The 23,201-nt window shown below is 48.9% G+C and overlaps 1 protein-coding gene across 10 annotated transcripts in view; it reads left to right on the top strand.

Moving 5' to 3' along the window:
* The window catches only part of GALNT11 (polypeptide N-acetylgalactosaminyltransferase 11), a 58,205-nt gene extending 36,250 nt beyond the window's left edge, over positions 1 to 21,955 (top strand). For 7 of the 10 annotated variants that reach the window (XM_008263911.5, XM_070077292.2, XM_089299505.1 and 4 more), the window contains 8 exons: positions 3,884 to 4,009; positions 6,739 to 6,988; positions 13,449 to 13,566; positions 14,644 to 14,796; positions 17,898 to 18,116; positions 19,407 to 19,511; positions 21,033 to 21,170; positions 21,293 to 21,955. In XM_008263911.5, coding sequence (XP_008262133.3) covers positions 3,884 to 4,009; positions 6,739 to 6,988; positions 13,449 to 13,566; positions 14,644 to 14,796; positions 17,898 to 18,116; positions 19,407 to 19,511; positions 21,033 to 21,170; positions 21,293 to 21,424 — 1,241 coding nt within the window. In that variant the 3' untranslated portion in view covers positions 21,425 to 21,955. The remainder of the gene's footprint in view (positions 1 to 3,883; positions 4,010 to 6,738; positions 6,989 to 13,448; positions 13,567 to 14,643; positions 14,797 to 17,897; positions 18,117 to 19,406; positions 19,512 to 21,032; positions 21,171 to 21,292) is intronic. The other 3 variants (XR_007923808.3, XR_016210384.1, XR_011390304.2) reach the window with 1 other exon arrangement.
* The last annotated feature ends 1,246 nt before the right edge of the window (positions 21,956 to 23,201 follow it).

The following is a 23,201-nucleotide window of genomic DNA, read 5'->3' as shown; positions in this document are numbered from 1 at the left end:
ATTATATGATAACTTATTAATAGTTATAGGATGAGTATTGAAGAAATACATTATCTTTGTAATCTGCTTATAAAATATACTATTTAAATTTGGTCTTGAGGTTTTTCCCTTGGCTTACTTTTTATCTATATATCGAAGGTTTATTTGAGAGACAAGATGATAGAGGGAGAGACAGAGAGAGAGCTTCATTCACTGGTTCACCCCCCAGTTGGCTGTCCTGGCTGCGGAGGGTCAGGCCGTGTCCAGGAGCCTGGAACTCCATCCGAGTCTCCCACATGGCGTCAGGCGTCCAGGTACTCAGGCTGCTGAAATCATCTGCTGATTTCCAGGCGCATAAGCAGGAAATCAGATCAGAAGCTCACCAGCCGGGATTGAACCGGAGCTCTGGCACAGGACGCGGGGTCACAGGGGGCAGCTTAACCCGCTGCACCCAGTGCCAGGCACTTGGTATTTTTTTTAAATCTTTTTATTTTGAAATGAATATAGTTTCACAGAAGGTTGCAAAGAGGTCCTGTGTATCCTTTATCAAGTTGCCTCCATTGGTTGCATCTTACATAATTAGAGTAAGTTTAGAAAGCAGGAATTGCACATTGGTACAGTGTTTGTGGATAGTCCTTGTGATTTTTCACATCTAGATTCCTGTAACCACCACTGCAAACAAGGTGTAGACTACTCCCTCACCCCAGGGATTTTCCTCGTGTTCCCTATTTGTATTCATATCCCCTCCCTCACCCTCACCCTCACCCTCACCCAGCCTGGACAGCCATTAATCTCTCTAGTTTTGTTCCATCTCTGTGATTTTGTCTTTTGAAGAGTGTTAATAGATGGAATCATTCAGTGTCAGCCTTTTTGAGACAGGCTGTTTTCACTTAGTGTAATGCCTTGGATTACATTTATCTAGTAAGTCTTTTCTACCAACCATCTCCAGATAAAAGTATATTACATTGTATTCTGGTAGTTCTTCTTGAACTCTGAATGCCAGTATTTTATGACTTAGTACATATTCATGCACCTTTCTTGAATTCAACGTAGATTCTTGCTAAGAATGGTTTTCACTTACATAAGAAGGCTTTTTTATTTACCCTATGCATTCAACTCTTAGCAGCCTTGCAAGATAGGTAGCAATCCTGTTTTATTAAGGAGGAAATACAAAAACAACTAGTATGCTCAGAATCCTGTAGCTGTCAGGTAGTAGAGTTGAGATCAGAGCCCTGTCTGCTGGCCTTCTCTTCCAAGCCTATTGCTCTTTTTATTCCAGCAGGCTGCAGAAATGCAGTGATGAACCTTAGGCCAGTGGCGTTTCTTCACGCCCTCAGTCATTTATTACGCACCTTTTATATCTACAGTATAATTGATATTATTATACTTTCATATATAAAGTAAGAAGCGCATATTCAAACTGATAGAAGCAAAATTCTCAGACTTCAGTAAGTATTGAAACTTCACAGCAGAAAGTCTGAAGAGATTAGATAGGAAACAAAATTTACTTTCAATGATGAGTGATTAAAAACAAGCCAACAGGTAAATCTGAGTTTGGATCAAGTAGCAGATTGGTAAAGCAGGAAGATTCATAGTAGATTTAAATACCGAATCCAGACTCTGTTTTTCTTTATTAGAGACAGTGAAGAGAGACAGAGTGCTCCCGTCAGCTGGGTCAGGGCCAAACGGGAGAGTTAGGAACTCAGTCCGTGTTTTTAGTGCCACTGTCAGGGACCCAAGTACTTGAGATATCACTTGCTGCCTCCCAGGGTCTGAACTGGCAGGAAGCCAGCATCAACAGCAGCGGCTGGGAATTAACATGGGGCGTGAGCAACTTTGCTTGGTGTCTTGGTTGCTAGGCCAAATACCTGCCATGGTTGAATCTTCTTGTTAATCAGCCTGTGTTCTGGTTTTCACTGTGTGGCTATTGTATTTAAAAACAAAAATTCATAATAACTTAGTGGTTTGTATACCAACTATAGAAAGCATTAACTGCATATTTTATAGGATCTTTGATGCTATGAAATATAAAGGTGGATTACCTCATATTTGTGAAAAGGTTTAGTGCCCTTAGAAGAAAAGTGGTAAATGAATAGAATGTCGTCTTTTTTGCTGCTGTTATATAATTCTTGGTAGGGATAATAGAAGTTGTTTCTTGGGGCTGGTTCTGTGGTGTAGTAGGCTAAGCCTCCTGCTGTGGTGCTAGCATCCCATATGGGTGCCAGTTCATGTCCCAGCTGCTCATCTTCTGATCCAGCTCTCTGGGGGGGCCTCAGAAAGCAGTAGAAGATGGCCCAAGTGCTTGGGCCTCTGAACCCGCATGGGAGACCCAGAAGAAGCTCCTGGCTTCTGGCTTCAGATTGGCCCAGCTCTGGCTGTTGCAGCCATTTGAGGAATGAACTGGTGCATGGAAGACCTTTCTCTCTGTCTCTTCCTCTCTTTGTCTTTGACTCTACCTCTCAAACAAGTAAATATTAAAAAAAAAAAAAAAAAGTTATTTCTTAACTTCTTAAATGGTCTAAGGGGGCTGGTGCTGTGGCTCATTTGGTTAATCCTCTGCCTGCAGTGCCGGCATCCCATGTGGGCGCCGGTTCTAGTCTCGGTTGCTCCTCTTCCAGTCCAGCTCTCTGCTGTGGCCTGGGATAGCAGTGGAGGATGGCCCAAGTGCTTGGACCCCTGCACCCACATGGGAGACCTGGAGGAGGCATCTGGCTCCTGGCTTTGGATCGGAGTAGCTCCAGCTGTTGCAGCCATTTGGGGAGTGAACCAACGGAAGGAAGACCTTTCTCTCTGTCTCTCTCTCACTATCTGTAACTCGACCTGTCAAATAAATAATCTTAAAAAAAATGGTCTAAGACACAATTACTTTGAAACAAAAGACACATCACTTTGTTTCACATGGTATTTTTACGCAGTCAGCTGAACATTTGTGTACTCATATTTCAAGCATTTCTTTTTAAATATTTACTTACTTGAAAGGCAGAATTGCAGAGGCAGAGAAAGAGACAGGTCTTCCATCCACTGCTTCACTCCTTAAATGGCCTCAATGGCCAGAGCTGGGTTGATCCAAAGCCAGGAGCCTAGAGCTTCTTTTTATTATTATTATTTTTTTTTTATTTTTTGACAGGCAGAGTGGACAGTGAGAGAGAGAGACAGAGAGAAAGGTCTTCCTTTTGTCGTTGGTTCACCCTCCAATGGCCGCCGCAGCCAGTGTGCTGCGGCCGGCGCATCGCGCTGATCCGATGGCAGGAGCCAGGTGCTTTTCCTGGTCTCCCAGGGGGTGCAGGGCCCAAGGACTTGGGCCATCCTCCACTGCACTCCCTGGCCACAGCAGAGAACTGGCCTAGAAGGGGGGCAACCGGGACAGAATCCGGCGCCCCGACCGGGACTAGAACCTGGTGTGCCGGCGCCGCAAGGCGAAGGATTAGCCTAGTGAGCCACGGCGCCGGCCGTCTAGAGTTTCTTTCAGGTCTCCCATGTGGGTGCAGGGGCCCAAGCACTTAGGGCATCTTCCACTGCTTTCCCAGGCCATAGCAGAGAGCTGGATCAGAAGTGAAGCATCCAGGACTCGAACCACTCCCATGTGGGATGCCGGCACGCCACGGCACTAGTCCCTCAAATATCTTTATGCAAAATATTTTGCTAGATGTTATGAAATTGCAGAACTGGTCCATAACTATGATGAATATTCCTCTTGTCTAATATTCCAACTCTTACCCTTCATTTTTTCCCCTTTTTCTTCCTACAGGATAAGCTACAATATTCTCTTAAAGCAGAAGATTCTGTAATGTTTGTTTGATAATTTGTTGTAAACGTTAGTATGTACCAGATATGCTCTAGAATAGCTCTCATGTCTGCATATGTTTCAGACCGTCTCGATAATTGTAGGACTCTTTATTTTCAGATGATTTGAAAGGAGAACTAGATGAATATGTCCAAAAATATCTTCCTGGAAAAATTAAAGTAATAAGAAATACAAAGCGTGAGGGGTTGATCCGAGGAAGAATGATCGGGGCCGCCCACGCTACAGGTATACCTTTCCTTTGGCTTCCTTCTGTGGGTGTTGGGTGCCGGGGGCTCGGTCACTGAAGCCTTTCCTGAACCTGCCGCCGTCCGTACAGAGTGGTGCTTCAAACAGGCATTGCCCGTGGTGAGAAGGGGCTTGCCCAGTGTGGAAGGACGGTGCAGAACTCAGCTCCACCGCCCCAGAGCTCAGAGTACGAGGAGTTGAACTCTGGAATCCCCATAGGTCTGTTTTCACAGTGGCTCTTCATTATTCAGTATTATCCCTCAAGCAGATTAAAAAAAAAAAAAATGTTTGAAAACAGAGTTTCAGAGGGAGACAAGGAGAGAGCGATCCTCCATCTGCAGGTTCACTCCACAGATGGCCACAACAGCGGGGCCTGGGCCAGGCCACGGCCAGGAGCCAGGATCTTCCTTCAGGTCTCCCATGTAGGTGGCAGGGTCCAGGGACTTGGGCCATCTTTTGCTGCTTTCCCAGGAGCATTAGCAGGGAGCTGGATTGGAAGTGGAACTGCTGGGACTTGAATCAGTGTCCATACAGGATGCCAGCGTCACAGATGGTGGTGTTACCTGCTACACCACAACACCGACCCCTCCCCCCCTTTAAAAACAAAAGATTTGTGTATTTATTTGAACGAGTTAAAGAGAGAAAGAGACCAAGAGAGAATCTTCTGTCTGCTGGTTCACTCAATAGATGTCTGCAATGGCCAGGGCTGGGTCAGGCTGAAGCCAGGAACCAGGAGCTCCTTCCAGGGCCCCTACATGGGCAGCCGGAGCCAAAACACTTTGGCCATCTTCTGCCGCTTTTCCCAGGCCGTTAGCAGGGAGTTGGATTGGAAGTGAAGCAGCTGGGACCCTAACCAGTGCCCATATGGAATGCTGGTGCTGCAGGCGGCGGCTTCACCTGCTCCACCACAACACTGGCCCCCTAATTTTCCCTTTTAAGAAAGAACAAATACCAAATTCAGAAATATATCTGGTTAGTCTTATGTTATATTGATTCTATTTTGTTTCTTTTTATGGTTACCTCTGAAAGGTTGGTCTTCCTATTTTCATTTATAATTTTAAAAAATTTTCCTTTTAGGTGCTGGCACTGTGGCATAGCAGGTTAAGCTGCAGTCTGCAGCACCAACATCCCATGTAGGCGCCAGTTAAAGTCCTGGCTGCTCCACTTCCAATCCATCGCCCTGCTGATGTGCCTGGGAAATCAGCAAAAGATGGCCCAAGTACTTGGGCCCCTTCACCCATATGGGAGACCCAGATTAAGCTTCTGGCTTTGGCCTGGCCCAGCCCTGGCCATTACAGTCATTTGGGGAATGAACTGAGGGAAGACTTCTCTCTCTGCTTCTGGCCCTTTCTCTTTGTAACTCTACCTTTCAAATAAATTTAAAAAGAAATATGTCTTTTTAACATAAATTTATAAAAGTAAAACAACCTGATTAAAATATTAACCGTAAAATATTGCAGGTAGTATGTGGCTGTGGCAAACAGAGAGACAAAACCCCATGGAGATACTTTGAGAATTACTAAACTTGGCAGGGGCGTTCCCTAGTAGCGATAGTCTCTATAATGCTGTATGCCACTGTGTTCAGGATAACCAGCTAAAGGCATCTACGGTGGTTGGCGGTGGTCACTGTCACCTCCTCTCCTGTCTAACCACCATTGGGTTTAGTTAGAACTTCATTTTTAGAATCTTACTTCCCTTCTTTCTCCTTAAATCGAAGGTGATCTGCAGTAATTAACAAAACATGAGAATCGCACAATCTGCAGTCAGGTACAAACTGAATTCAAGACTTAACACGATATTTTCTAGTTAAATGAAGCCTGAATTGGCCAGTTGAGTGATTGAAGTCAAGATGATAAAGAGAAAATTGTTGGACATTTTAAAGATATTGCCATTTCAAATATTGTCGTGTTACAAATGCATATTTTTTCTTCAAATAACTGTTATTTATGGTTTTTATGGTCTGTTCAGATCCTTGTTCACATGGTTTAGGATCTCAGAAGCAAGCAGTTTTGGTGAGGTCATTATTGGAAGTTCATTGTGACCTGGTATAATCTTACTTCATTCAGTTAAATTGTTAATTGAAAAAAATTGAATTGAGAGAAGCCAAGACAGGACAATTAGAAAGGAGAGATGAGAAATGGAAGAAAAAACAATGAGCTCCAGGCCGTGCAGGGGCAAAGGGAGCCACCTCACTGACAGCCCCACTTCTCCCACTTCTGAGAGAATTACTGGATTGTGGCAGTAATCAGTAACCACACTGATGTTTCTTAGTTGCCAGTGAAGACAGTTAGGTGCTCTGCATTCTGTGTTCCAAGGCAGGGAACTGCCCTCTAAAGATATACTGAATTTGGAAATAATTGTAATAACAATCCCTACACACAACGGGCCACTGTCATTTTACCAAAACATCTTGAAATCATTCAGGAATATCTGGTCCTCTGAAGAGCTGAATGATTACTGTGAGACTTTGAATCTTTTTACCAAAGGGAATCTGAACTGTCTATAAGAGTTCTGCATACTCTGTGTTCTTCCATTATAGCAGCATACTTCAGGCTAAGTGGCGGACTCTCCGTGCTTACGGTTGGCCGTAAAGTAGCCGTTGGTGGTTCGGGGCTGGAAGGTGGCGGCCGCGTTTCCTACCGTGAGGGTGTGTCGTCTCCTGCCCGGGTGGCACTGCCTGAATGGAGTGCCGAGAAGCTCTGCTGAGCCTGCGCTGTTTGCCTCCGCAGGAGAAGTCCTCGTGTTCCTGGACAGCCACTGTGAGGTGAACGTGCTGTGGCTGCAGCCGCTGCTGGCCGCCATCCGTGAGGACCGGCACACTGTGGTGTGCCCGGTGATTGACATCATCAGTGCCGACACACTGGCCTACAGCTCGTCCCCGGTTGTCCGTGGAGGCTTCAACTGGGGGCTGCACTTCAAATGGGATCTTGTTCCCCTTTCTGAGCAAGGAGGAGCCGAGGGAGCCACTGCACCGATTAAGTAAGGTTTCTCCTTTATGTTTGAAAAACTCCCACCTGTGCTTCCTTAAAAGAGAAAAAAATTCCTGACAGTCCCTGCTTCCCCCCAGGGAGCAGAAGTGTTGACTCAGTTTGCCCCTTGAAAATTCTTGAGTCCTCACCGAGTCTTTTGTACTCCGCAAGCCTTAAGGCGATCGCTGTGACTGAGAGTCTGGTTCCTGACACGGTCCTTGCTGTCTGCGGTCCGCACCTCTGCCCATGTCTCTGTCCACGGCAGTCTAGTTTTGCCTCCTCTTGTGCTCCATCCAGTGAAAGCATAAGACTATTTTGTCACACTTGTTTGGCTCAACATTATTTTAAAAATTCTGTGTGCAATACAAAGGTACTTCAAAATCTTTTGGAAAAATTGAATTAAAAGATAGATTTATTTTACTGTAGAAATGTTGAAATCTATGCGTACTTTTTTCGTAATAGTCATTTTCTTTGAGCTTTTTTGAAGACCTCTCATGGATAGAATCCAAAATTTTTACACCAAAGTAATTTCATTTTTAATTCTATTCTCTGAGAACTTTTTGAACTACCCTCGTGTAAAGCTGGTTTCTTTTTTTTTTTTTTTTCCTAAGATTTATGTATTTATTTGAAAGGCAGATTTACAGAGCGGCAGAGAGAGAGAGAAAAAAAGAAAGAAGTCTTCCATCCGCTGGTTCACTCCCCAGATGGCCGTGATAGCCAGAGCTGGGCCGATCCGGAGCCAGGAGCTTCTTCCGGGTGGTCTCCCGCCCGGGTGCAGGGGCCCAAGGACTTGGTTACTTTTCTTTCACTGTCAGTCTGTCTGTGGTCTTTTATGTAGATATGTCTCTCATATAGCTGCTTTTATGTAAACTTTGTTTTTAAACCAGTCTGAGAAACTTTGTCTTCTAAGCAGAAAATAGTGGTACTGTTTAGAAGTTACATGTTCTTAGGTGCTCTTCTTTGAGTGGTGGTTCTGTTCTTGACTGATCCAAGTGTCATCAAATTGGTCCTTGCCTAGACAGTGCAAGGCTCCCTCCAAGTTATATGCAGTCATTGATGTAGGTGTATCCTAAACTTTATAAGACATCTTCTGTGAAACCAGTGGTCATGTAGGTGTTATCCGCACATTCTACCTCCTCCACTCTTCTTTTTTTTTTTTAATTTATTATTTTTTTTTTTTTGACAGGCAGAGTGGACAATGAGAGAGAGGGACAGAGAGAAAGGTCTTCCTTTTCCATTGGTTCACCCTCCAGTGGCCACCGCGGCCGGCGCACCACACTGATCCGAAGCCAGGAGCCAGGTGCTTCTCCTGGTCTCCCGTGGGGTGCAGGGCCCAAGCACTTGGGCCATCCTCCACTGCACTCCCGGGCCATAGCAGAGAGCTGGCCTGGAAGAGGGGCAACTGGGACAGAATCTGGCTCCCCACCGGCGGAGGATTAGCCTATTGAGCCACGGCGCCAGTCTCCTCCACTCTTAAAAACTTACTTGAGAGGCAAAAAGAGAGCAAGAGAGTTTCTGTTTGCTAGTTCAGTCCCCAAATGCCTGTAGCATCTGGTGAGGGGTGAGCAAAGCTGGGAGGGAACTGGGAACTCAATCCAGGTCTCCCATGTGGGTGGCTGGAACCCAGTAACTTGAGCCATCACCTCTCCCTCCCAGGGTCTGCATTTGCCAGAACTGGGTAACCCAGGCACTGTAATGTGGGAGGCGAGCATCTTAAGCAGCATTTTAACTGATAGACTAAACACCTGCCCCCCATCCATGAATTTTTGAAGTACACTCATGTATATCACACTTTGTTTATCAGTTCATCCTTTGATAAATGCTTAGACTGAGACCATATTTTGGCTATTGGGAATAATGCTACAATTTATTTTATTTTATTTTTTTATTTTTGACAGGCAGAGTGGACAGTGAGAGAGACAGAGAGAAAGGTCTTCCTTTTGCCGTTGGTTCACCCTCCAATGGCCGCCGTGGCCAGCGCGCTGCGGCTGGGGCACTGCGCTGATCGGATGGCAGGAGCCAGGTACTTATCCTGGTCTCCCATGGGGTGCAGGGCCCAAGCACTTGGGCCATCCTCCACTGCACTCCCTGGCCACAGCAGAGAGCTGGCCTGGAAGAGGGGCAACCGGGACAGAACCCGGCACCCCGACTGGGACTAGAACCCGGTGTGCCGGTGCCACAAGGCGGAGGATTAGCCTAGTGAGCCGCGGCGCTGGCCTCTGTTTGATTATTTAAAAAAAAAATTTTATTATTTTGTATGAGAGCTAGAGTTACAGGCATGAGAGAGAGAGACAGAGAAAGGTCTTCATCTGCTGGTTCACTCCCCAGATGGCCACAATGGCTGGAGCTGCACTGATCCGAAGCCAGGAGCCAGGAGCTTCTTCCAGGTCTCCCACAAGGGTGCAGGGCCCAAGGACTTGGGCCATCCTCTGCTGCTTTCCCAGGCCATAGCAGGGAGCTGGATTGGAAGAGGAGCAGCTGGGACTCAAACTGGTGCCCTTATGGGATGCCGGCGCTTCAGGCCAGGGCCACAGCGCTGGCCCCTATTTGATTCTTTTTCAAGATCTCTCTCTGCAAATTTCTCATTTCTATCATGCATTTTTCCCTACTTCTGTTTAACTTCCTGTATTCACAGTTCTTTTTGTGTACCTTATGATCTTGTTTGAATTATTTATCAAGCATCTTGTCAAGCTTTGTTCAAATCTGTTAGGAAAGCATTATTGTCCTCCTTCAGAGGTGCCAGAAAGCCTTGCTTCTACACACCTCTGTGTCCCTGTGTTGATATTTGCATGTCTGGCCCTCTCCCCGCCTTGCGTTTAAGGGTGGCTTTCTGGATAAAAGGCTTTTTCGTGAAGATGAGTCTTTGGGTATCAGTTTGCTACTTTGGCTTTGGATCCCGTTGCATGCTGTAATGTATCTCCTTGTATCTTCTGTAACCAACAGCAGCAGGGGCGTGGACAGCCCCACTCAGTACCAGCAGGGGTGGGGGTGCATGGGTCTCAGCGGCAGCCTGTGAGGTGGAGTTCAGCCTAAAGTTCTGGAGGGGTTGCGTGGGTCCCCATGGTGGGAGGGGCATAGCTGAGATGGCAGAGGTGCCAGCTTAAAGTCTGGCAGAAACCTGTGGCATGTGTAGCTCCTCTGTGGTGGCAAGGGGGTGGGGGATCCCTGTGGCATCAGCCCCAGGTGATATGCAGTGTCTTAGCACCCAAACAGCTTTCATTTCCCGAGCAGATAACTGCTGGCCATGTTGCGCTGGCTGGGGCTCGGGAGGAATGGGGAGGGCAGTCGGTGGCCCCCACTGCGGCAGTGCTGACCACACCCAGGGCGCAAGGCTCACGCTGCCGAGGTGGCCACAGGTGCTGCTGTGGATGTAAGTCCAGTACACTGGGCCACTGGTCTCTGCTTGGCTGTGGAGCAGGTCCAGGGCCTCCATCCACAGGCACTGGCCTGGTGTTCAGTCAGCCTGCTGCTGAGGTCCCGGGCAGTCCTTTGCTCACGTTGTTTCCTGCCCTCCCGAGGCTGACGTGTCGCTCCTTGCTGTCTGCCCAAGGCTGAGGGAGGGGAGCTGAAGGCACTCCCTGGGTCGCACCTGAGTCTTGCAGCAGCCACAGGGCCCTGTGCTGTTCCACAGAAGCGTGCCAGCCCCGTATGAGGCAGGGAGGTGCAGGCTGACATACCAGTCCATCCTGCCAGGTACAGGTCTGTGCCTGATGCCAGGGCCGGTCTGGAAGCCCATTATATGAGGACTGGCCTGGGCATAGGGACTTCTGGTCTCCCGTGCTGGACCTCGCTCTGAAGAGCCCTGAGCGCTGTGTCCTGCCCTGCCCCCTCTGGTTGAAATCTTCCCCGTCACTGTCCGCCCCAGGTGGAGGAGAGCTGAAGGCCGTCATTGCCTGCCTGGCCAAGCAGGGTCCCGAGCTCAGTGTGTGGGGCCTGTGTGGCACAGGGTTTCACGGTAGCAAGCCTGGTGCTAGGTTTCAAGTCTAAGGCCTGGACTTCATTCCCGCCCCCGCCCCCCGCCCCCACGAGCCGCAGACAGAGTCTCTCCAGCTGCACTGCTCAGAGCTGAGGGAGGGGCGTCACAGGCAACTCCTCCTGCTTTAGTCAGTATTTCCTTACTGTTCCAACCCCAGACTGCGGTCTGGCTCCCCAGCTCCCACGAAGGTGGTTTGGTCCTTGCCTAGTCTGTAGGGAGACGGCCCCACCCCTGGAGTGCTCCACCCCTGCCCCCGTGCCATTTACCCTTTTATGCCACTCTTCCTTGAGCACCCGCAAGCCTCCGTCCGGGACTGCGCTCATTCTGACTGCAGAACACTGCAGGGTTCATCTAGCTGGACTTGCGCTGACTGCTCCTCTCTTCCTGGAAGTATCCCTGTGGCGCTAGTGTTTTGAAGATTTTTACTCAGTATGAAATTTGGAGTTGTCCGTTGCTTCCTTTCAGGGGTTAGAGCATCATTCAAGAACTTTGTAGCTTCTAGTTCAGATAAGAAGGTAGCATCAGGGGCCGGCGCCGCGGCTCACTAGGCTAATCCTCCGCCTTGTGGCGCCGGCACACCGGGTTCTAGTCCCGGTCGGGGCGCCGGATTCTGTCCCGGTTGCCCCTCTTCCAGGCCAGCTCTCTGCTGTGGCCAGGGAGTGCAGTGGAGGATGGCCCAGGTGCTTGGGCCCTGCACCCCATGGGAGACCAGGAAAAGCACCTGACTCCTGGCTCCTGCCATCGGATCAGCGTGGTGCGCCGGTCGCAGCGCGCTGGCCGCGGCGGCCATTGGAGGGTGAACCAACGGCAAAGGAAGACCTTTCTCTCTGTCTCTCTCTCTCACTGTCCACTCTGCCTCTCAAAAAAAAAAAAAAAAGTAGCATCAGTCTTAGTTTTGCTTCCTTTCAAGATAAATTTTAATTGGCTGCTTAAATTTCTTTGTCTTTTTTTTTTTTTTTTTTTAGAGATTTATTTATTTGTTTGAAAGGCAGAGAGAGACCGCAATCTTCTATCCACTGGTGCACTTCCCAGATGGTTGCAATGGCCAGGGCTAGGCCAAGCCAAAGCCAGGAGCCTGGAACTCCATCTGAGTCTCCCAAGTGGGTACAGGGGCCCAAGTACTTGGGCCATCTTCTGCTTCCTTTCCAGGCACATTATCAGGGAGCTGGATTGGAAGTGGAGCAGCTGAGACTTGAACCAGCACTCATACGGAATGCTGGCCCTGTAGGCGGTGGGTTAACCCACTATGCCACAACATCGGCCCCATCTTATGTTTCAGAAGTGCATTTCAGATATGTATTAACATGGTTTCCTTTTTGATAGTAATGTAATTCTCTGCCACATTCCAATCTTGTCTTTTGTATCTTTGTACATAGTGGTCGGTTACTTTAAAGTCTCTGAGAATTCCACATTTGGAACATTGCACATCTGTTTCTCTTGTAGTTTTCTGGCATTTTTCTTTCAGGGGGCTTTCTTTTCCTGAGTGCCTGGTTATTTTTGTCTAGTGCTGGACTACGCCCGTCATGCAGTGGTTCCCTGGTACTGTCCTCTCCGGAAGGCAGATGGGTCCCTGTGAGACCCAGCCTGCCGCAGCTCCTCTCACTCTGACTCAGGGCTTCGCAGCCTTGGCACTGCTGGCATTTTAAGCCAGATAATTCTTTGTTACAAGGGTTTTCCTATGCTTAGTTTATTTAAGCAGAACCCCTGGAGTCACAACAGTTGCAGTGACAACACTGCCCCCACCCACCAACACACACACACCCAAGTCAGGACAACTAAAAATGCTCCAAATGCTATGAAATGTCTGCTGGAGAGATCAGGCCATCCCACTGGAGAGCCACGGCTTGGACACTTTTAGGTCCACCCATGAATGTGCAAGATTTGTCAGGTCTCTCCCTGGCAGGCCCTGGAGTCCAGGTGTTTTTTTTTTTTCTTAAGATGTATTTATTTATTTGAAAGGCAGGGTGTTAGAGGATCCATTCGCTGGTTTACTTCCCAAATGGCTGCAACGAACTGCATCTGGGTCTCCCACATGAGTAGCAGGGACCCAAGTACTTGAGCCATCTTGCACTGCCTTCCTGGGCACAGTAGCAGGAAGCTGGATCGGAAGCAGAGCAGCCAAGACTGGAACTAGCACTCTGCTGTGGGAAGCTGGTGTGGCAGACAGCCCCCTAACCCACTGCACTACACGCCCAACTCCAGAGTCCTGTGTGTATCCCAGTGTCTCTGTAGGAATGTCAGAAGGAATTAGGTAATTCATTTCAGGTTTCTGTCAAATGTAATTACAATAAGAAAAGTGCTTCTGATACTTAGAAAGTAACCTTCGTATGTCACAAACCCAGCATATCAACCAGTTATGTGGCCCAGCTCATTCTGTGGTACTAGATAAAATGTCTTGTAACAGTTAATCTTGTTCATTTGTGATGTTCCAAAGCAAAGCCACTCTGGGCTCATTGACTGTATAGAATAATACATAGTTGTGTTGCTTTTCTAGGTCACCTACGATGGCTGGAGGGTTATTTGCCATGAACAGACTCTATTTCAATGAACTTGGACAGTATGACAGCGGCATGGACATCTGGGGAGGAGAAAACCTGGAAATATCATTCCGGGTAATTTGATGTTTTTGTGTGCCCAAGTATTTCTGGGGAGTGGAATATAATTCTCTGATTATCTTTGTTGACAAATGGTGCTTAGTGAACGCCACTTTGCCGTAATTGTGATGGGTAACAGCCATTCAAAATGCCAAAAGCATATTTTAAAGTTTGGTTGGAATGAATAGGTGGATATCACCTCAGGAAGCCTTGATGTACATTTAATCTAGTTTTGTTTTTTCGCTGTCAGTCTGTTGACTTTATTGATAACTGTTAGATTAAGAGCATCCTGGTTCACATCTGTTCTGGAAGAATTACTAATAGCTCCCCATGTAACGGTCAGAAGTAGCTCAGTTCAATGCTGAATTGTGCCTTCACCCAAGTATAGCTTAGTGCATCCTGTACAGAGGCAGCGGCTTCCGTCTGAGGCAGAAGTTCGCCTTTCGTTCTCTTTTCTTCTCCAGCTGCTGAGGTTGGAAGGATGGCAGTATGGGTGGGGCAGTGGCCCAGGGGACTGTGGAGGGTAGGAGTCTTTGGAAAAAGTGGGGGGGGGGCGCTGAGATCTCCCTCCCACGCAAACGGCCCATGCGCTGCCCCCGTCTCCCGGTCCAGTTATCAATACCATATTAACTGCAGTGCTTCAGAAAGACAGTCTCTCCTCTGTGGTCTTCAGAATTTTGAGATTGAAAGGCATGACAGATAGCGATAGTTGAGTCTTGCCTTTTTAGACGGGTTAATTTTTGTGGGACACAGTTAATTAACTGGGGTAGGATTTGGCCGAGCATTTCAGCTGCCCAGTTTCAGTCCTGGCTGTGCTCCCAATTCCAGCTGCCTACTGACGCACACCAGAGTAGCAGCAGGTGATGGTCTCAGTGGTTGGGTCCCTGCTGCCTCCGGGGAGACGTGGATTGCCCGATGGGGCCATTTTGAATATCTGGAGAGAGAACCAGTGGACGCGGGAGCATAGTCTACTGAGATAAAGCAGCTTGCAGAGTTTCCCGCCTGTTTCTTAATAAAGAGTAGTTTCATGACCATCCTTACACTGATTTCACAGCACGTGAGGCATCTGTTAATCCATATTTTGCTTCTGGCCAGATCTGGATGTGTGGAGGTAAACTCTTCATCATCCCTTGCTCTAGAGTAGGACACATTTTCCGGAAGAGGCGACCCTACGGATCTCCTGAAGGCCAAGACACCATGACACACAACTCTCTGAGGCTGGCCCACGTCTGGTTGGATGAATACAAGGTGAGATTAAATCTCTTGCAACGAGCAATGAATGACAGGCCAGTGACTGCTTGTCACTCCCGGATATTTTTGTTGGGTTTCTTTTTTGTCCTTTCAACCAGTATTTCGCTCATTTTTGGTTCTGATCTGACTCTGCTCAGGCAGCCAACGCTGGCAGGAATTCTCTGTCTTGGGGTTCTTTACTCCCATGCCTTGTGACTGGCGCAGAGCGTGAGTTCCTTCCTCTGCTCGCTGTGCTCCACTGGGACTGCTTCCCTTCAGACCCCGCACACGGACACTTCTTCCCGCTTCCTCTCCTGCCTTAGGCAGAGATCCGTATCTCGTTTGTACCAGCTTTACTGAGCTGTAATTCACAGAGCAATTTTCCCCAGAAAGAAACTCCGTGCCCTCCCCATAGCCTTGCCATCCTCGCTCCCCCAACCCCAGTCACTGACCTTCTCCCGCCTGTGCAGTGGACTGGCTGTTTCTGGAATCACGCAGTAGGTGGTGTCTGGTGCCCGGCTGCTTTGATGGAACAGATGTTGTCAGGTTCAGCCATGTGGTACCAGGCATCTCACTTCTTCCTGTTGCTGAGTATCGGTCCACTGCAGGATGGCCACGCCGTATGGATCCACTGCTCACCCGACAGACATTGGGGTTGTTCCCACTTGGCTGTTAGGGAAAACGCTGCTGTGAGTCTTCGTATCAGCTTAAAAACAAAATAATTACTGAGTACTTACTGTGTACCAGGCTCTGCGCTAAGTTTTGGGGGAAAACGATGAGTAAGAGAATGCGTAGTAATTTTCAATTCTGTGAGGCAAATGCTGTTGGAGGCAGACAGTATGTTCTGTGGGAATGATGAGACCAAAGCAACTGTTTGTAGCACTGGTATCAGAGTGCAAGCCTGTCTGGGGAGTGGAAGTGGGGACCCGAGCACTGGCATCGAGTGCATGTCTGTTGGGGAGTGGAAGTGGGGACCCGAGCACTGGCATCGAGTGCATGTCTGTTGGGGAGTGGAAGTGGGGACCCGAGCACTGGTATCAGAGTGCAAGCCTGTCTGGGGAGTGGAAGTGGGGACCCGAGCACTGGCATCGGAGTGCATGTCTGTTGGGGAGTGGAAGTGGGGACCCGAGCACTGGCATCGGAGTGCATGTCTGTCTGGGGAGTGGAAGTGGGGACCCGAGCACTGGCATCGAGTGCAAGTCTTCTGCCCTCCAGCAGTCTGAGCTCCCTGAGGCCCAGCGCCATGTAATCTCCAGTCTCTAACGCAGTTCCCAAAACGTGGTCCTGGCCACCCATGCAGGAGGTCTTCCCGGGCAAACCCGCCTTCGCAGTCAGAGAGATAATGTGGTATTCACCACGTGGAGCGTGCTGACACTGCTCTGATGGTGTGGGACAGTGGAGTGAAATGGCTGCTGCCCTCATCAGTCGAGGTACTGGCACCAGCTGTACCAATCGTCATCGCATTATCCAGTACTGCCCACGTGGAAGTGAGAAAAGCTGGGGTTGTTGTCGGGGTGTAACGGGTTAAGCTGCCACTTGCAGTGCTGGCAGCCCATATGGTGCTCCACTTCCAGTCCCGCTCCCTGCTAATACACCTGGGAGAGAAGAGGAAAATGGCCCGAGTTCTTGGACCCTTGTGCCCACATGGGACACCCAGAAGCTCCTGGCTTTGGGCTGGCCTAGCCATGCCCTGGCTGTTGCTGCCATTTGGGAAGTTGAGTAGAAGATCTCTATCTAATTTAAAAAAGAAAAACCTGGTTTCAGATTGATGAAATAGAAAAGGTGCTTTTATGAAATCTTGATGTCTTTGGTATTGTGTGTATGTGTGCTCACAGAGAGCGCTTTGGCTGCATAGTGAAGGGCAGTGATTGGTTTAAGGAACAGCACTTGTGCGGTTGTTTGAGTGTGAGCTGAGTTTGCCCTCTTCTCTAGGAACATTCTGCTCATATAAAAGAATGAATGTGTAAGCCATAGTCATTCATACTTGGGTATTTGGTGCATTCTCAGAAAGGGGCCAAGTGATGAAAATGAAAATACTTGATAATATTATTGCAAATGATAAAAATTTTCTATTAAAAATTCTAATTTTCACTTGGAGAGCTTGAATTTTAAGACAGTTATTTCAAAGCAGAGAGAGAGATCTTCCATGTGCTCTTTTATTCCCCAGATGGCCACAATGGCCAGGGCTCAGCCAGGCTGAAGCCAGAAGCCAGGAATTCCATCCAGGTCTCCCCTAGGGCAGCAGGGACCCTAGCACCTGGGCCGTCTTCCGCTACCTTCCCAGGTGCAGCAGCAGGGAGCCTGATCAGAAGTGTAGAAGCTGGGACTCAGACTGGCCCTCTTATGTGGTTGCTGGTATTCAAAGTGGAGTCTTAACCACTGCTCACGATGCTGGCTGTGAAAATTAGAATTTTGAAAAACTGAGATCTACTACCACGAGCTGGTAGTAGAGCTGGACCAGACCGAAGCCAGGAGACTCGTACTCCATTGGGGTCTCCCACGTGGGTGGCAGGGCCCAAGTAGTTGGGCTGTCTGCTGCTGCTTTCCCCAGGCCATTGACAGGGAGCTAGACTGGAAGTGGAGCAGCTGGGGCTCGAACTGGCGCCCCACATGGGATGCCAGCATTTCAGTCTTCTGGTATAGCCTGTTTCATTGATTTTTAAGATCAGCTTTATACATTTTTCCATTTCTGGAATTGGGATGTGTCTTTTCTTTCTAAGGACTTATTTGAAAGGCAGAGTTACAGAGAGGGAGAGACAAAGCTCTTCATCTGCTGGTCCACTTTTGCGATGACTGCAACAGCCAGTGCTGGGCCAGGCCAAAGCCAGGCCTGCAGGGGCCCACGCCCATCGGCTGGCCTCTGCTGCTTTCCCAGGTGCATTAGCAGGGAGCTGGATTGGAAGTAGAGCAGCTGCAACTCAAATCAGTGTTCATACCGGGTGCCAGCTTAATGTGCTGTGCCACACTGCCAGCCCCGGGATGTGTCTTATAACTTATGTCTTACTCGGTTACTGATGGACTTGCATGAAAAATACCTTTGTTCACAACCTGCTATTTTTAGTTCTTTACACCGCAGCTATCATTGCATTTTTAACCAGAAACTTTTTTTTTTCATTCAGGAGCAGTATTTCTCTTTGAGACCTGATCTGAAGACCAAAAGTTACGGAAACATCAGTGAGCGTGTTGAGCTGAGGAAGAAGCTGGGTTGTCAGTCGTTTAAGTGGTATTTGGATAACATTTACCCAGAGATGCAGGTTCCTGGGCCCAATGCCAAAGCCCAGCAGCCCGTCTTCTTCAACAGAGGCCCAAAGCGTCCCAAAGTGCTCCGGCGTGGCAGGGTAAGAACGCAGTCCTGTCCTAGGGTTTCATCAGAACTCACAGGAGGCGGCGCTGTAGCGTAGCAGGCTAAGCTTCCAGCTGCTCCTCTTCCCATCCGGCACTCTCCTATGGCCTGGGAAAGCCGTAGAGGATGGCCCAAGTCCTTGGGCCCCTGCACCTGTGTGAGAGACCGGGAAGAGGCTCCTGGCTTCGGATCGGCCCAGCTCTGGCCGTTGGGGTCATTTAGGGAGTGAACCAGTGGATGAAAGACATCCCTCTCTCTGTACCTCTGCCTCTCAAATAAATAAATCTTTTTTTCATAGTTGTGTGACTACACTTAAAAGTGAAGTGTCTAGCCATAAAATCAGTGTTTTTTTGTAGCTGGCCTTCTGGAAGTTAAGGCTTGACACCTGTCATTGTCATCTCCCCTGTTTTATGGCACAAGGGAGCTACTTCTGATAGCCTCATTCACAATGCCAGCTGTCCTTCAGTGGCTGGAAATAAGCATAGAGCTTTCTCCCTCTGGTCTCTGTGTTTTATAAGAGTGAGAAAAAACAGTTATCAGGGTGGTTAGAGATAGCAGTGTATATCCTTATACTTGAAATACTTTGTTACTGATTACTTTTGTTACTTATTACACTTTCAGAATTTCCAGTTTAGCGTGTATATTATGTTGGTTCCTGTGTTGTTGTTGTTGTTGTTTTTTTTAATAACTTTTGTTCTATTTCATTCATTTATTTGAAAGGCAGAGCGATCTCTCATCCGCGGTTCACTCCCCAGTGCCTGTCACTGCCTGGAGCTGGGAGCTCAATCCAGTCTCCCATGTGGGTGGCAGGGACCCAGGGACTTGAGGTCGCCGCTGCCTGTCAGGGTGAGAATTAGCAGAGAATTAGCAGGGACTTGAATGCGGGCATCCCAAGCACTACATTAAATGCCTGCCTCCCCCACCCCCCACCCCCATTCAGTTTTAAGTTTCTATAGGGGAGGGACAATATACAATATTTCAGTTTCCTTTGTCCCTGTAGCGGATTAGTAAACTTGTTTACTTGGCTGGAATTTCCAGTTGACACTGCCGGCATCTGGTTGGTGAACTGCTTGGTAGCCTCGCGGTGTGTAACGGGATGTGCCACACACTGAGGCTGGGGCTCGGGGGTAAGAACTGCTTATTGCCCTCTACAACTCTGGGGATTCAGGCCTCTAGAAGAGCATCTTCCTGTCTCATCCGGAACCTTTGTCTCAAGCGCTCCGCGGCACCCTCCACGTGGGCTGCCGGAGCACACTGTCATCAGAAGCTCTCTCTCCTTTTACAGCTCTATCATTTCCAGACCAACAAGTGTCTGGTGGCCCAGGGCCGGCCCAGTCAGAAGGGAGGCCTCGTAGTGCTGAAGGCCTGTGACTACGGGGACCCAGATCAGGTGAGTGATGCCGGTCCTCGGGAGACGGGCTCTGGAAGGAATGCTGCCCACAGTCAAAGATGGAATTTCTGACTTGTCGGGATTGACCTCAAAGATCACCTTCAGTGGCGACCTTTGTCTCTGGTCGATTTTTTCCTCTTTGTTCATTTTCATAGTAGCACTTCAGTTGTTTAGACCAGTGATAACTCCAATATACGTGGAAAGAATGACTTACTTAGAAACCATATGAGTTGGTAGAAGAAGCAAGCCTAAATCCAGACTAGATGGATTCAAATATCTCCTGTAGAGTTTTCTCTGAATTCAGATTTTCCTGATTTTCGGTGGCTTATGCACAGAAATCCACCAGAATTTCTGTTCATTTTATTCATAGAAGTTAACTACATGTTATGTGAATGTGTTTTAAGCTATATTGCAATGGCTGTAAAAATAAGCAAAGAACTTATTTCAGTGTGGCACTGCAATTTCGAAGTGATTGTGTCCGATAAAGCAGCAGTGACCTAACCTCGCCATTGTAGCGGTGGATTCTGCTACTCAAGAGAAAAAAGAAACACGTGACTTTCTGTGAAATGTCAAAGTAAATATTCCATTTACCAAAAAGTGTGACCACTCCTACAAATAAAACACAATCTGAAATTGACACATGTTGAAAACATGGCTTAGGCGAACTCTGTGCCATTTCTGGGAGGAAAGCAGGCAGTCTGGACGCCGATGAGAAGCGGGGTGGCGTGTCAGTGGTGCAGGCGCCACTGCGGTGAGACAGCTGGCGTCCTCCGGCTCCCTGGGGGGATGGAAGTGTAGCGTCCTAAACATACCAGGGTTGGCGCATGGCGTTGTTACTCCCAGAGCTGCTAGCCAGATACGGCTGCCTAATCAAAGTTAGCCATGCCGCTCGCGTTGCCAGTGCCCAGGAGCTGCCTGTGCCCGGGGCTCCCTCATGGGCCTACAGCGGCAGCACCACACAAGGCCTTTTACATTTTCCTGCGACTCGGTGAGATGAGGGGAGAACAAGAGAAATTGCATTCATTCGGATGTAGTGGTGATGCGTGGTGGAGACGAAGTTTCCGCGTGTGCCATTCTGGCCTGTGTTCCTGAACACAAGGCGTGGAGTCAAGTCTGGGGGAGCATTTGGCATCTCGTCCCCCACGTACCGGGCCTGCAGGCTGCGGTGACGGCACAGGCGGACCGTGTGACTCTCAGGGCGAGCCACTGGGCGCCTCCCGTTCTTGCGTAGCCTGGGTGCTGGGAAGGCCGGGAATTGGAAGATTGAAAATGCCGTGATCAGTTAGCCCCGTTAAGGAAATGTCCCCCGCAGGTTCAGCTGCTGCTTAGGTTCCTCCAAGCGGCCCCCTGTTTCTCGGGGTGAGTTCATTCCACGCAGGTGAGACCTGCAGTCTGCCTCCGTGCGTGCTAGGACATCGAGCGGTCTGTCCTGCTCGAAGACCAACACAACACATCCCTTTTTTCCCCACAACTCTGAAGTGGTTTCAGTCCCTAAGCGGCCCTTGGTTGCGTTTTTCCTAGGTCTGGTTTTACAACGAAGAGCATGAGTTGGTTCTCCATAACCTGCTGTGTCTAGACGTGTCAGAGACCCGCTCGTCGGACCCGCCGCGACTCATGAAGTGCCACGGCTCGGGCGGCTCCCAGCAGTGGGCGTTCGGGGTAAGGCGGCCCCCCCCCCTCTCCTGGGCGTCCCTTCCTGTGTTGGGCCTGTGTGGGTTTTCAGTAAAAGCCGAGACATGGGGGTGATGTTTCTTCACTGCTACGTCTTTTCTCCCTGCCAGAAAAATAACCGGCTGTACCAGGTGTCTGTCGGCCAGTGCCTGAGAGTGACGGATCCGCTGGGGGAGCGGGGCTCCGTGGCCATGGCCATCTGTGACGGCTCCCCCTCGCAGCAGTGGCATTTGGAAGGTTAAGGCCGACGCCAGGGCCGGAAAGGTGATTCTTGGGCCGTGGAGGAAGCTGCATGGCGCCACCTGCAGGGGCGACCTGTCCTCTTGTCGGAGGCCGGGGAAGAGGACGCAGGCCCCGGGCGTTCAGGTCGTTTCTGAGCTGCTTTTAGAACTTCCTCGATGATACAGTAACCCAGAACACAGCTGAAACTCTGTAGAGCTGAGTTTACACAGAAGGACAAACCCAGGACATGGGCATTCTTGTTGGAGGCAATTTCCGCTCATTTTAATACCTGTAACAATGGAATGAGTTTCTATCTGATTAGGGACTTGTCATGATTTCCTTTCTTAGAACACTTTATAAGTCGTAGTTAATTCTTTAGAATATTCTTAATATGTTCTAAGTAGATAATTTAAAGACTGATTGAATCCATATTACTTTTCAGAAGGCATCATTTATGAGACAGTATTTAAGAAGCGGTTAACTTATAAATTATTTTGATGAATCATGGTACTATCTACACTTAAAATAAAGGATCCTTTTGATTATTTAAACGGGATTTTGCGTGCGTGCTCTTCTGGTCGGAGCTGCCTTCTGTACGTGATACTCTTGGATTCAGCTAACGAGCAGCCCCCAGCTGAGGGAAGGGGTGAGAATCTGTGTACTTCATGTCAACGACTCTTGCAGGGCGCTGGCTGTAAATGCCAGCAGATACGGTGAATTCTGTTTCCCATCTCAGGAGACACAGGCTCTCCCGTCGCAAGCTGCTGGCTCAGTTACCTGATCGTGAGCCACAGAACAGTTACATGTTAGACCGATGATCTCTATCCCAAATATTTTATCTGTCATGTAATATACATAGATGACAGAAGACAGCAGAGTGATAGCTTTAAACCCAGGAATATCAATAATCACATGAACTGTTCCAGCTAAAAGGCAGACACTGTTAGACGGGATAAAAATCCCAGACTCAGCCTCATCCTTGCCCGCACAAATATAGCGGAAAAGGACGGGAAGGGCCAAGCATGCCTAACATGGACCGGAAGGCCGCGTCGTGCCCTAGCAGGGTGAGCCGCGGCCTGCAGCGCCGGCATCCCACATGGGTGTTGGTTCAAGTCCCAGCGGCTCCTCCTCTGATCCAGCTCTCTGCTAATGCACCTGGGAAACCAGCAGAGGAAGGCCCAAGTGTTGGGACCCCTGCACCCACAGGGGAGACCCAAAAGACCCCCTGGCTCGGGCTGGCCCAGCCTTGGCCGTTGTGGCCATCTGGGGAGTGAACCACTGGAAGGAAAACTCTCTCAGTAACACTCTGCCTTTCAAAATCAACAAATCTTTAAAAAATAATATAGCTACTCCAGATTGCTTTTTAAAGATTTATTTATTTGAAAGGCAGAGTTAGAGGAGAGGTCCTCCATCTGCTGGTTCACTTTTCAGATGGCCGCAATGGCCAGAGCTGCGCCAATCCGAAGCCAGGAGCTTCTTCCAGGTCTCTCTTGTGGGTGCAGGGGCCCAAGCACTTGGCCCATCTTGTACTGCTTTCCCAGGCCACAGCAGAGAGCTGGATCAGAACTGGAGCAGCCGGGGCTCGAACCGGTGCCTATATGGGGTGCCAGCACCGCAAGTGGTGGCTTTACCCTCTACGCCACAGCGCTGGCCCTGCTATATTAAAGTAGATTTCTGAACAAAGAATAGTACTAGGGATGATGAAACGGGACATTTCCTGATGACAAAAGGTTTATCAAGAAGAAATAATCTGAAAACAACAGAACTTCAAGATGCGCGTGTCTGGCCCAAGACCTA

The sequence above is a fragment of the Oryctolagus cuniculus genome, chromosome 7 (genome assembly GCF_051225735.1).
Source record: "Oryctolagus cuniculus isolate XC-2025 breed Fujian yellow rabbit chromosome 7, ASM5122573v1, whole genome shotgun sequence".
NCBI classification, from domain to species: Eukaryota; Metazoa; Chordata; class Mammalia; order Lagomorpha; family Leporidae; genus Oryctolagus; species Oryctolagus cuniculus.
This window is presented reverse-complemented; position numbering and strand designations above follow the sequence as displayed.